The sequence below is a fragment of the Neomonachus schauinslandi genome, chromosome 3, assembly GCF_002201575.2.
Source record: "Neomonachus schauinslandi chromosome 3, ASM220157v2, whole genome shotgun sequence".
In the NCBI taxonomy this organism is placed as follows: domain Eukaryota; kingdom Metazoa; phylum Chordata; class Mammalia; order Carnivora; family Phocidae; genus Neomonachus; species Neomonachus schauinslandi.
Window position 1 is genome coordinate 74,633,910 of NC_058405.1, and position 15,052 is coordinate 74,648,961.

At 38.3% G+C, this 15,052-nt stretch overlaps 1 protein-coding gene and 1 pseudogene across 2 annotated transcripts in view; one reads left to right on the plus strand and one right to left on the minus strand.

Annotated features, from left to right (window-relative positions):
• LOC110570205 (phospholipid-transporting ATPase IB-like) overlaps nt 1–15,052 on the plus strand; it is a 180,179-nt gene that overhangs the window by 97,961 nt on the left and 67,166 nt on the right. The window contains 2 exon segments of the mRNA XM_021678187.2: nt 259–431; nt 8,307–8,490. Coding sequence (XP_021533862.2) covers nt 259–431; nt 8,307–8,490 — 357 coding nt within the window.
• LOC110570259 lies at nt 10,552–12,357 on the minus strand (annotated as a pseudogene). The gene has a single exon (XR_002479714.2). The product of XR_002479714.2 is annotated as an ATP synthase subunit alpha, mitochondrial-like (transcript).

Consider the following 15,052-nt stretch of genomic DNA (forward strand, 5'->3'; position numbering starts at 1 on the left):
TATTATCTGACTTTTTGATTCTAGTCATGCTAATGGATATGAAGTATTATCTCATTGTGGTTTCAACTGGCATTTCACTGATGACCAATGATGTCAAACTTCTTCTCATGTTATTTACTTTTTAATTTCAGTGAGCTATTTGAAGGAAAGAATGAGGTAAAAATATGCCTCAGACTACCATCTTGATTCAGGAAGTCTTTTCATTTATATTTAAAATGAGAAAAATAAAGTGATTCCCTCCCCCCACCTTTGTTTTAGGCAACACAACAAGCAGTTACTCAGAACTGTGAAGCTCTTGGAGCCCGGATAGGTAAAGAAAATGACCTGGCCCTTATCATTGATGGTGAAACACTGAAGTATGCCCTCCATTCTGAAATTAAGAGGAGCTTCCTCAATTTGGCCCTCTCATGTAGAGCAGTATTATGCTGTAGGTAAGGATATATTCACTGTTCTTTTTCCCTCCCTGCTATCTTTAACACTGTTTATATAAAGAAAATGTGGACATGGAAATACAATTTTGTAGAAGCAAAGTTACTTCTTAGTAAAATATATGCTCAAATTGAAGAGAGATATATGAATTTAATTTTAATTGTCAGGCTTAAGATGTTCCTAGAAAGCAGATTATAATTTTTCAGTGATAAATTGTTTAGTGATGTACTGACCAGATGAAAGACATCTTTAGTAAGAACAAAAGCCCTGTATTTATATTGAGGGGCAATCTGAAAAAAAATCCACCAATGTCTAGAGGAAAATGAAATTATCAGTATTAGTGCAAGTCAAAACATCAATTTAAAAAGGCAAAACATGTACCACAAAGATGGCTAGAACTAAGAAAATAACAAAACTAGGTACAGAATAGTTGTTCCTTGCTCCTGAATGAAAATATTAAATGGACCAATTATTAAAACATCTTGATGCTTTGAACTTCTAAGTATTAATACAGATTTGCTCCTCAATCAGTTGAGCTCCTTATATGCTTCAAATGTTTCCCTTAGACGTCCTTCTGTGTTCACATTCATTCAGCATCTGCTACAAAAATTCAGCACCTTCTGTTCTTCACTCCACTTTCACTTGTCATGACTGTAGTTTAGCCTTTAGGATTCTTTGTGATTTAGTCTTCCATCAGTTAGAACTGAAAAAACTAATGGAAAACTGAATTCAAGTCCAGCTTGGGCAAAAAGGGAATTTATTAGCTCGCATAACTGAAAATTCTATAGGTAAAGCTGACTTCAGGGGAAGCAAGAAAATTCATCAATAGTCAGTTCACCAAATTTTTTCTTTCTTTTAACTATTTAGATTTAATTGACCAGTTTTCATTTTGCATCATACCAATATTTTAAGGAATGCTCACTTTTTCTCTACTCAAACTTCCTACTCATGCTGGCGGAAGCAATGAGAGGACCTACTGAAGAAGCAGAGAGAAGGGGAGAACATTTTGCCACCAAGGATGGATATTCCAGAAGTTGGCTTGCAGTGAACTATTAGTGGTCTGTCCTAAATCTGGCTTTACTTGTGGTTTGATGTAGAGTTCAGATGGTGTCTCCCTTTTGATTCATCTGGTGCAGGCTTTATCCCCAGGCCAGATACCCTTTTGGCAGCAAGTTGGGGGTTGAGAGACCCAAGCTTCACTACCTCATATGATTGCATACAGAAGAAGATCCACATATGCTTTTTCCCAGAAATCTCAGCAAATGGGACATCATGTTTGGCTCTGAAAGATACTTGCTTTCAGGAGCCCAAGATGAAAACAAAGGGATTATATACATGCTGGTAACAGTGGAAAGAGCCAATATACCCCTAGGTCCAAAGGGATCAGAGGAGGGAGGTAGTCACTGTACCTGCAAAGAGAGAGCTGTGCAGAGGGGACTGCTTCTAGAGGAGCCTTGAGCTGTGGTCGATAGACATAGCCACCTGGAGAAGACATGGCAGGGAGGAGCAGGGAAATGTCCAACTTGACCTCACTCTCCTCCCTGTCCAGCTTCTGCAGGGGTCACTCACTGGCCAACCATGACAGCAACTCTCGATGATCCAGGTTTAAGTGGTTCATTGTCTTAGTTTCTCCACTTAGTCACTTTGTCCCTTTAAGTGTGCCATTAGATGAACAGTAAACATAAATAAATACAAAACTGAAGTCTGTTGACTGAGCTATATCCTGAACTGATGAAAGCAATTTGGTATGGAACTGGCTGAAACTGTAACTTACAAAGGGAGTGGTGGTAGGGGAGGAGAGTAGAGTCTGTCTCTAACATTCTTCATGGCTTCAAAATTTTATGACTGAATTTTATTTTTATTTCTTTTTTTTTTTAAGATTTTATTTATTTATTTATTTATTTATTTATTTATTTATTTATTTGAGAGACGGAGAAAGAGAGAGAGAAAGGGCAAGCACGAGCCGGGAGATGGGCAGAGGGAGAGGGAGAAGCAGGGTCAATCCCAGGCTCAATCCCAGGATCCTGAGAATGTGACCTGAGCCAAAGGGCAGACGCTTAAACTACAGAGCCACCCAGGGGCCTATTGTTTTTATATATTCTACTAAAATTTCATTAAGAATTTTTAGTCTATACTCATGAAGGGTATTTGTGGTTTTATTTCAAGTTTTTGAATGGCTTTGGTTTCAGGATAATTCCGGCCTGATAAACTAATTTGGGAGGTGTTTCTTTGTCCTCTGTTTTCTACACTTTCTGTGGTATTGGCATTAGTTCTTCCTAAAATGTTTGATAGACTTCACTGTTGATGCCATCTGGATCTGACTTTGTGGGAAGGTCTTAATGAATAATTCAATTTATTTAGCAAATATTTTCTACTACTACTTCAGTTAGGTTTGTGACTCATGTCTTTCAAGGAATTTATCCATTTGGTCTAGTTGTCAAATGTGTTGGCATTAAGTTTTTCACAATATTCCTTTATTTGTTACTTTTGTGTGATATATGGTGATGTTCCTTCTTTCCTTCCTCATATGAATAATTTACTTTTTTTTCCCTTGATCAGTCTAGTTAGGGCTTTACCAATTTTGCTGCTATTTTCAAGAGGCCAATTCCATGGTTTGTTTTTATTTATGTTCTGATATATATCATATTTATAATGTATATGTACTATTATGCATGTTATAATATATAGTAATATAATATTCTCACATATAATACATACTTATCTGTATTATTTTCTACTTTTACCTTACTTTGGGTTGAATTTATTTTTCTTTTTCACATAACTTAAGGTAGAGAATTTTATCATTGATTTAAAATTTTTTTTCTACTATAAGCATTTCAAGCCATAAATTTTCAAGCACTGATTTAACTACATTTCCCAAATTTTGATATGTTGTGTTTTCATTATCATTCAGTTCAAAGTACAGTATTTTCTCATTTCTCTTGATTTTTTTTTTTTTATCTCATGGGCTATTTAAAAGTGTGTTATTTAATTCTCACACATTTGGGTCTTTCCTATATCCCTTTCTCTTACCGATTTCTAAGTTAAAGCTATTTTCAAATAAAATACTAGGTTTATTTTTTTTCCCCCTTGGTACTTTGTCATTCTGTTGTTTTCTGGCTCCCTTGTTTCTGATGAGAAGTTTGCACTGTTGTTACCCTGTATGTGATGAATCATTTTCCTCTTCCTACTTTCCAGATTCTTTCTTTGTTACTTGGTTTCAGTTGTTTGGCTATGTTGGCCCTATACATGGTTCTTATTATATTTGTTCTCCTTTGGATTCAGGGGATCCCTAAATTAATGTTTTGTTTTGTTTTGTTTTTACTAGATTGGAAAATTTCAGTCATTATTTTTTCAAGGTGTTTTTGTTTTTTTCTACCTTTGATTTCCTTTTTTTTTTTTTTTAAAGATTTTATTTATTTATTTGACAAAGACACAGCGAGAGAGGGAACACAGCAGGGGGAGTGGGAGAGGGAGAGGGAGAAGCAGGCTTTCCACTGAGCAGAGAGCCCGATGCAGGGCTCGATCCCAGGACCCTGGGATCATGACCTGAGCCGAAGGCAGACGCTTAACGACTGAGCCACCCAGGTGCCCTACTTTTGATTTCCTTTACTTTTGGGACTCCGATCACATACGTGAGTGAATGCTTGATGTTGACTTGTGGCCCTGCCACTGCATTTTTCTTTAATTTCCCCTCTTCTCTTTTTGTATTGCATATTTTCTATTGATGTGACTTCAAATTCACTGATTCCTTCCACTATCTCAGATCTGACATTAAGTTCATGAAGTACATTTTTCATTTCATCTCTAGAATTTCTATTTTTTAATATAGTTTCCATTCTTCTGTTGGGATATGCTGTTTGTTGACTCATAATTGTTACAATTTTCTTTGATTCTTCAGACGTATTTTATTTCAATTCTATGAACATATTTACAGTGCTGCTTTGAAGTCTTTGTCTGCAGAGTTGAGTCTTCACCCAATTACTTAGACAAGTTTGTGCCTCAACAATTCAAACCCTAAACCTTAATTTAGCGGTCCGTCCGGAATATGTAGAAAGTTTATTATCTCAATGCTCCCATGATTCTTTTGTTGCAAAAATCTCCCTGTTAAATTTCTAGCTGATTTTCTGCCCTCCCTGAACTAAGAGAGCCACCCCAGTTGATAAAGATGTGGGTGATCATTATCTGCTCCAAACCATATCCACCATGTCCAGATAGTAAATCTGCAGATTCTTGCCCCACTCCCAGGTCAGGGGAATATGAACACCTTCAGGAAAGGAGGTCACAAACTTGCTGCACTTACCTGATACAGTAACATCTTTTCATGAATAAGCATGTCTCAAGTTCTTTTCCACCTTTGGTCATTTTCTGGTGAGATTAAATACTTGCTTTCAATCATTTTTTTCCAGTTCTACACTTGTTTTCTTATTGAAGGAAATTGCCCAATGTCCTTATATGCCATTAACAGGTATAGAAAGTTTTCTTAAAATTTTAACCAACAATTTGCTTACTGAATGTCATTTAGAAATAAAAAAGTTGAGATAGTTGGAGGGTGTCATACAGTATTTGTTATAATTGCTTAATCAGTGGCACTCAGGTGAACATAATTAAAAGAGAAAAATTAATTTTTAAAAGTCAATTTATGAAGCTGTAGACTTATTTTCCCCACAATTCTTATCACTATATGCCATAATTTTTGTTTTACTTACTTGGTTTATTGTCTGTCTCCTCTCCACTGCAATGTAAACTTCATGAAGGCAGGGATATTTATATATTTTATTTTCTGCTCTATCTTCTCTATCAAGGATTGTGCCTAGCTCATAGTAGGGACATAAATATTTGTTGAATAAATAATAATTACTGAATATGAGGTTACCTTTAAGTAGCTTACTCAGCAAGCACAAATATAGCAAAAACACTTGTTTATATATCTAAGAAAACATCTGTGCCGTACAATATGTTGAATCTATTTTACAATTTTTTAAAAAGCTTTTATTTAAATTCCGGTTAGTTAACATATAGTGTAATACAGTTTCAGATGTACAATATAGTGATTCAACACTCCCATACATCACCTGGTGCTCATCACAAGTGCACTCCTTAATCTTCATCACCTATTTAACCCAAATTTTGAGTGGAAACCATTTTATTTTTTATTCCTCACACTGATTATATTGATAAAGAAGTCAATTGTATGTGCCCATGGAAAAACCATGACATTATTCCAGCCAATTGGTTTATTTATCTCTGTATATTTTTAATCCATGAAGATAGATGATAAAAGTACTGTAATTTTTTAATTAAGTCAAATGACTTAATTAAACTCGAGTATTATTTTATAGGTTGGAATCTATTATGTGTTCTTTATAAATTATTGTTGAATTTGTTATTTGGTTCCATGTTACAGATTAAATATCAAAATGAGAGTTGACATGTAAAATACTATTTTTGGAAAATAAAGATGTCTATTCGGATGAGAAGAGTAGAAATGAACTGTTTAATGTCTGTTTTGAATTCCTAAAACTATTTTTTAGGGCTGTGTTTTCTTATCACTCTTGTGCTCTGAAACAGCATATTGACTTTTTTCCTATCCTGAGTAGATTTCTCCCCTTTCAATTTTTGTGACTAGATGGCTATGGGACTTCTATGTTGTTTCAGTCAATAGAATGACAAGATGAACTTGGCCAGACATGAATGTAAATACCATCAATTGGAAAGAACCCTAAAATTTCAGGATTAGTGGGGCACCTGGGTGGCTCAGTTGTTGGGCGTCTGCCTTCGGCTCAGGTCATGATCCTGGGGTCCTGGGATCAAGCCCCGCATCGGGCTCCCTGCTCCGTGGGAGGCCTGCTTCTCCCTTTCCCTCTCCCCTTGCTTGTGTTCCCTCTCTCGCTGTGTCTCTTTCTGTCAAATAAATAAAATCTTTAAAAAAAAAAATTTCAGGATTAGGGAAATTTGGCTTAATGCCCATACATGGACACATGACCTAAAGTGTTTTATTAATTGGAGCTCAATTAACAGATGGTTATTAAAAGACTAATATTATTTTAGGATTTATTTTCATATATGGTTGGGGAGGACCCAAAATCAGAATAGTGATGATCCAGTTCTATTCTTAACTGGTCAGAACTGACTTGGAGCTTTGGTGAAAGGCCTAGAACCACATTACCAAAGGACTGAAGGACTCAGTGATGTTTAGCAAGGGGAGGAGAAGGTTTAGTGGGTCCCTGACAGTTCTCTTCTTATATTTTGGAGAGCTTGGTTGGCTCAGAGGTTAGAATTAAGATTTGAAAGTTTAAAGAGTGAAATTTGGGATTAATATGAGGTAGTTTTTCTTTTTTCCACAAATATCGTAGTCTGAATATAAAAGTAGTTGCCAGACTAAATGGTGAAATTATTATCATTGTCGGCATTCCGGCAAAACAACCAGCATCTCTTGTTGGAAACAAAACTTACAAATGGTTTCTGGAACATCCTCTACTTCGGTAACTTTTCATACTGTGCCGACAAAGTAATGTTAACTCATTATATTTTCTTCATTATGAAGCAAAAGTTTTTCCATCTGTGCTTCTGTCTTAAAATTTGGAGTGTGCACTAACCAAGGAAGCCTATCTCCTCAGTTTTTAATAATCTCACTTAAAATTTGAAAGGTTTAAATTTAGTTTTTAGGAGCTGTTTTGTGGGAAGGGGATAATCATTCAATTACTAGAAAATAAAACCTTTGTATGTCTCTTATTTTTTGGATAGAGGTGTGTATCCAATTCATTTAGTGGATGAATACATAAGTGATGAATAAAAGATAAAAATTTTCCTTCTCTTTCCTTGATATATCTGTAAGTATTTTGTGTAGACAGGGTCTGCTAGCCTGAAATATTTTAGGAATACTAAATTTGCTTTTGTAAGCTTATCTGAGGGGGGAAAAAGGATCAACAGTATTCTCATTTATTGGACACATACCATGGAAAGAACAAACATTTGCTATGTTAGGTTACTTTGCTTTTGTTTGTTGTTGTTACCACAGACTCACTTGACTGACACCTTCATGTTTTTACATCTCCTTGTATTTTTCAAGTTCACTTGAAGGTACTTTGATTTTCGTAGGCTAGTCTACAGGCTATCCTTTGGGAAAATGCCTTCAAATAGTTTCAGAAATCTTCACTTCTTACTCTCGTTTAGGTAGATGATATAAATTAGTAGAGCAGGCCAGTGTTAGGCAACAGGGAGTGATGGGGAGAAAGGCAAATTGAAGAGTTTATCTCCATGTAACCTGGGCAACTGATATTGTGTATTTCTTTTGGATGTTAAAAAAGTTACTGTGTGGTTTCTTTGCTTTCCTTTTTATTTTGGGTGAGGGTGGGAGGGAACTTTTTTTAAAAAATGAGTATAGTTGACACACAATGTTACATTAGTTTCAGGAGTAGGACATAGTGACTGGACATCTCTATATGCTCACCACAAGGAGAGCTCCCGACTGTCACCATACAACACTATTACAGTACCACTGACTATATTCCCTGTGCTGTACTTTTTATCCCCATGACTTACTTATTCCATAACTGAAAGCCTGTATCTCTAAGTCCTCTTCACCCATTTTGCGCATCCCTCCATCCCCTCCCCCTCCAGCAGCCATCAGTTTGTTCTTTGTATTTATAGTTCTGATTCTGCTTTTTGTTTGTTTATTCATTTGTTTTCTGGATTGGTGGGTGGAACATATTTATATATGTAAAAAGCTTAATTAATGAATTGGGAAATTTACCAGTAACTGATATTTAAAGGTGGTTCTGTGTAGATCATTGTTGACTCCTTGTTAAAGGCTTTTAGAACAAGGTGAACAAAAACAAAACAGTAAAATTGGTGGTTTCTGTCTTCTTTTTCAGGTTATCTCCCCTCCAGAAGGCAGAAATAGTCTACTTGGTTAAGAAGCATGTAGGGGCCATCACTCTTGCCATTGGGGATGGTGCCAATGATGTTGGGATGATCCAGATGGCCCACGTGGGTGTGGGAATCAGTGGGAATGAGGGCATGCTGGCCACCAACAGCTCAGATTATTCCATTGCACAGGTCAGTAGTGTGGGCATGAGAGTATTGGAATATCTTGAGTCTATCCCCAAGGCCTATGCCACTCTTTAAGTTGCTTTTCATATGAAACTACGAGCACATTTGGGGTTTTCTTTAGTTTTGTCCTTACGCACTTGCAGCAAAAAGAGTTTTTCTTGAGCAGTTATGGAGTTGGTCATACTGATACCACCATGAATCTATAGCTCTGCTAATACAATCTCTAAATCCCCAGTCTCTTCAGTCTGCAATGTGTGCTTTGCTTTGTGGTGTCTCTCAGTGAAGATTTCTTAAAGACTTATAATCTCCCCATTTCTGCTTTTTTAAAAGCAGGCATTGCCTCTTGGCAGGCATTTAAAAAAACAGACTGTATTTTAGAGCAATTATAGCTTCACAACAAAATTGAGCAGAAAATATAGAGTTGCCGTATATTCTCTGCCTTCCCCCACAAACTCCCCCATCATCAACATCCCCCACCAAAGCAGTATATTTGTTATAACTGATGAACCTACATTGACACATCATTATCATTACCCAAAGTCCACAGTTTACATTAGGGCTCACTCTTGGTGTTGTATATTCTATGGGTTTGGAGAAATGTATAATGACGAGTATCCACCATCACAGTATTTTACAGAGTAGTTTTACTGCCTTAAAAATCCTCTGTACTCTGCCTATTCATCATTCCCTCCATTCACGAACCCTTGGCAACCACTGATTTTTGTACTCTCTCCATGGTTTTGTCTTTTCCAGAATGTCATATTCATACAGTATGGCTTCTTTCACTTAGTAATATGCATTGAAGTGTCCTCCACATCTTTTATGGCTTGATAGCTCATTTCTATTTAGTGATGAATAACATTCCACTTTCTGGATGTACAATACTTTATCCATTCATCTACTGAAAAGTATCTTATTTCCAAGTTTGGGCAATTATTAATAAAGCTGTTACAAATATCCATGGGCAGGTTTTTTTGTGTGGACATAAGTTTTCAATTCCTTTGGATTTATACCCAGGAATGTAATTGCTAGATCATATAGTAAAAGTATAAAAGTATGTCTAGTTTTGTAAGAAACTGCCAAACTGCCTTCCACAGTAGCTGTACCATTTACTGGAAGGCATTTAAGTAGTGTGTGTGGTCTGTGATTTACAACCGCTGTATATTTATGTAAGATCCTAGGCTGTTTAACAAGAATACCTCCTCCTTCTACATATTAATATTTTGACTTTTGAAGAATATTTTAATCAATAATTTAAGATTAGCTTTTAATGGATCTAGTATTTTATCACAGTTGAGCAACTAACAATAACACTTTTCTATTTTGCTGAATTCAGGAGGCACCTGTAATTCTTGAACATTCCTTGGGAATAATCCCATACACTGAGTAGGTCATCCCTGCTGGGGCTATTCTTATGGTGGCTGTCTCTGAGGGGCTAGATGATTTAGTACGCTGTCCACAGGTAAACTGAAACTGGAGTGGTAACAAAATGGATTCCTAGGATTTTACAGCATAGATGAAAAGCATATTACCCCAGTGTTTGAATCAGATCCATTCTGAGACCCTTCTTACAGATTAAGTGTTCTGGTTTTATAGCAGGGAAAACTAAGGCTCCTCTGTGCTAGAGTATTTGTGTTGGGGGGGGGAGAGTGTCAGTAAACCGTGATCAGAGCACCTGTGTCTGTAAATAAGCAAATGGCCACACCAAAGTCACCTAATCCTGTCCTAAACTGCTACATGCTATTGGGATACATACTTCCAATGATCTCAGCAATTATATATGACATAAGCCTTGAACTACTAAACACTGTAGACACACCAAGCTGTCCAGTATCAGGAGTCCTGGGGATCCAGGGAAACATTTCTGGCTTTTTTGTTTTTTTTAGATTCCACATTATAAGTGAAATCAAATGGTATTAATCTTTTTCTGTTGGACTTATTTTACTGAGCACAATATCTGCTAGGTCCATTCATATTGTCATAAAAGGCAAGATTTCATTCTTTTTTATGGCTAATATTCCATTACACACACACACACACACACCATATCTTCTTTTTTTTTTTAACCACCAACCAATATGGAACCTTTATTTTTAAGGTAATTTCTGTACATCTGGAGTATGAGAGCAATCCTTTTACAAATGGAACTGATTACTAGAATAAACGACGACAAAACCATAACTGGTATTTCATGTGAATCCACAGGAGTTTAAGCTTCAAATCCAGCCAAGAAGTTTGTTACAATCTCTTTCAGCTTAGCATCTGACTGCTCTGAGATCTTTCCATCAGTCCTTATATTGCCCAACAGGGCCTGGTGCTGGCTGATAACATGAGCCAGGAAAGCATGCTCAAACTTTGTGATCTTGCTGGGCTCCAATTTATCAAGATACCCTCTTACACCAGCATAAATAACAGCCACTTGTTCTTCAATGGCCATGGGAGAATACTGTCCTTGCTTCAGCAGCTCAGTCAGTCGCACGCCACGACTCAAGAGTTGCTGAGTGGCAGCATCAAGGTCAGAACCGAACTGGGCAAAAGCAGCAACCTCACGATACTGAGCCAATTCCAGCTTCATGGTCCCTGCCACCTGCTTCATGGCCCTGGTTTGGGCAGCAGATCCAACACGAGACACAGACAAACCAATGTTAATGGCAGGGCAGATACCTTTGTAGAACAATTCTGTTTCCAAGAAGATCTGTCCATCAGTGATGGAAATGACATTTGTTGGAATGTAAGCAGACACATCACCAGCTTGTGTTTCCATGACTGGTAAAGCAGTCAAGGAGCCACCACCAAAAGAATTGTTCATTTTGGCTGCTCTCTCCAGCAGACGGGAGTGTAGGTAGAACACATCACCAGGATAGGCCTCACGACCAGGGGGCCGGCGGAGCAGCAGAGACATCTGACGATAAGCAACAGCCTGTTTGGATAAGTCATCGTAGATGATCAAAGCATGTTTGCCATTATAGCTAAAATATTCTCCCATAGAACAGCCAGAGTAAGGAGCCAGGTACTGAAGGGGAGCAGCATCAGAAGCAGTAGCTGAAACCACAATGGTGTACTTCATGGCATCTGCATCTGTAAGTCTCTTCACCAACTGGGCAACAGTGGATCTCTTCTGACCAATAGCAACGTAGATACAGTATAGCTTCTTCTTTTCATCAGTTCCATCATTGAAACGTTTCTGGTTAATGATTGTGTCAATAGCAATTGATGTTTTTCCAGTCTGTCGGTCACCAATAATCAGCTCACGCTGACCACGACCAATTGGCACCAAGCTATCCACAGCCTTAATACCAGTCTGCATTGGTTCACGCACAGAGATTCGAGGAATGATCCCAGGGGCTTTCAGGCCAACTCGCCTACGGATCTTGGAACCAATTGGACCCTTTCCATCAATGGCATTAACCAAGGGCATCTACAACACGGCCCAATAGCTCCTCGCCAACTGGAACATCCACAATGGCTCCTGTTCTCTTCACAATATCTCCCTTCCTTAATTAGTTTATCATTTCCAAACACGACAACACCAACATTGTCAGGTTCCAAGTTCAAAGACATACCCTTTAAACCTGAAGAAAACTCTACCATTTCTTCTGCCTGAACATTTCTCAGCCCATGTACACGGGCAATACCATCACCAATGCTTAGGACATGCCCAGTCTCTTCAAGGTCAACAGAGGTATCAGCTCCAAGAATACGCTCTTCAAGGATAGAGGACACTTTGGCAGTGCCAATCTTCTGAAGACGAGTGTTAGAGGCATGGAGGTTCCTTGCAGCAATGAAGGAGGATCCCAAAGCATTTTTGGAGACCAGCCTGGCCCGCCGAGGGAGGGCGCGGGCCACGGACGTGGCGACGCACACGGACAGCATCTTTGCAGGTTCTCCTTGGGTGGTTTCTCTGCAGCCGCAGCCTCTGGACTGACTGGGACCCACACCATATCTTCTTTACCCATTCATCTATTGATGGACACTGAGGTTGCTTCCATATCTTGGCTATTGTCAGTAGTGCTTCAGTAAACATAAAGGTGCAATAATACCTTTTCAAGTTAGTGTTTTTGTTTTCTTTGGGTAAATACACAGTAGTGGAATTACAAGATTATTTGGTATTTTTAATATTTCGAGGAACTGGAATACTGTTTTCCTCAGTGGCTGTACCAGTTTGTATTCCCACCAAAAAGCACGAGGGTTCCTTTTTCCCCACAGCCTCACCAACACCTGGTATTTCTTGTCTTTTTGATTCTAGCCATTCTGACAGGTGTGAGGTGATACTTCATTTTGGTTTTGATTAGCATTTCCCTGCAAATTAGGTGATGTTTGGTGCAAATTAGGTGATTGGTGATGTTGAGAATATTTTCATGTGTTTGCCATCTGTGTATCTTCTTTGGAAAAATATCTATTCATGTCCTCTCCCCATTTTTTAAAGTTTTTATATGAATTCCGGTTAGTTAACGTACAGTGTAGTATTAGTCTCAGGTGTACAATGTAGTGATTCAACACTTCCATACAATACCCAATGTTCATCACAAGTGCACTCCCTAATCCCCATCACCTATTAAACCCACCTCCCCCAAACCTCTGCCTTTTTAAATTGGGTTATTTACAGTTTTGGGGTGCTCAATTGAATAGCTTCATTATATATTTTTAATATTATTCCTTATCAAATATATAATATTTTTTAAAAGATTTTATTTGACAGAGAGAGACAGCAAGAGAGGGAACACAAGCAGGGGGAGTGGGAGAGAGAGAAGCAGGAGTCCCGATGCGGGACTCAATCCCAGGACCCTGAGATCATGACCTGAGCCGAAGGCAGATGCCCAATGACTGAGCCACCCAGTTGCCCCATCAAATATGTAATTTTCAAACATCTTCTTCCACTCAGTAGGTTGCCTTTTCATTTTGTTGATGGTTTCCTTAGCTGTGTAAAAGATTTTTGTTTTGGGGCGCCTGGGTGGCTCAGTTGGTTAAGCAACTGCCTTCGGCTCAGGTCATGATCCTGGAGTCCAGGGATCGAGTCCTGCATCGGGTTCCCTGCTCGGCAGGGAGTCTGCTTCTCCCTCTGACCCTCCTCCCTCTCATGCTCTCTGTCTTTCATTCTCTCTCTCTCAAATAAATAAATAAAATCTTAAAAAAAAAAAGATTTTTGTTTTGATGTAGTCCCCATAATTTTTTTTGCTTTTGTTTTCCTTGCCTGAGGACATATATAGAAAAGTGTTGCTAAGGTCAATGTCCAGGGGATTGCTGCTTTTTTTTTTTTTCAAGTTTTTATGTAAATACAGTTAGTTGGGGCGCCTGGGTGGCTCAGTCGGTTAAGCGTCTGCCTTTGGCTCAGGTCATGATCCCAGGGTCCTGGGATCGAGCCCCGCATCGGGCTCCCTGCTCAGCGGGGAGCCTGCTTCTCCCTCTCTCTCTGCTGCTCCCCCTGCTTGTGCTCTATCCCTCTCTCTCTCAAATAAATAATAAAATCTTAAAAAAAAATTTTTTTTAAATACAGTTAGTTAACATACAGTGTAATATTAGTTTCAGGTGTAGAATTTAGTGATTCATCACCTACAACACCCAGTGCTCATCACAAGTGCCCTGGGATTCAGGTCTCACATTTAGGTCATTAATTCATTTTGAGTTCACTTTTCTGTATTATGTAAGAAAGTAGCCCAGTTTCATTCTTTTGCAAGTGGCTTTCCAATTTTCCCAACATCTTTTTTGAAGAGACTGTCTTTTTCCCCATTGTATATTCTTGCCTCCTTTGCTGTAGATTAATTGGCCATATAAGTGTGGGATATTTCTCAGTTCTCTATTCTTTTTTTTAAATTATTATTAACATACAATGTATTATTTGTTTCAGGGGTACAGGTCTGTGATTCATCAGTCTTTTTTTTTTTAATTATGTTATGTTAATCACCATACATTACATCATTAGTTTTTGATGTAGTGTTCCATGATTCATTGTTTGCGTATAACACCCAGTGCTCCATTCAGTACATACCCTCCTTAATACCCATCACCAGGCTAACCCATCCCCCCACCCCCCTCCCCTCTAGAATCCTCAATTTGTTTCTCAGAGTCCACAGTCTCTCATGGTTCGTCTCCCCCTCTGATTTCCCCCCCTTCATTTTTCCCTTCCTGTTAGCTGCTTTTTTTTTTTTTTTTAACATATAATGTTTTATTTGTTTCAGAGGTACAGGTCTGTGATTCAACAGTCTTACACAATTCACAGTGCTAACCATAGCACATACCCTCTCCAATGTCCATCACCCAGCCACCCCATCCTCCCACACCCCCTCCCCTCCAGCAACCCTCAGTTTGTTTCCTGAGATTAAGAGTCTCTTATGGTTTGTGTCCATCTCTGGTTTTGTCTTGTTTCATTTTTTTCTCTCTTCCTCTATAATCCTCTGCCTTGTTTCTTAAATTCCGTATATCAGTAAGATCATATTAAAACTGTCTTTCTCTGATTGACTTATTTCCCTTAGCATACCCTTTAGGTTCATCCACATCATTGCAAATGGCAAGATTTCATTTTTTGATGGCTGCATAATATTCCATTGTGTGTGTGTGTGTGTGTGTGTGT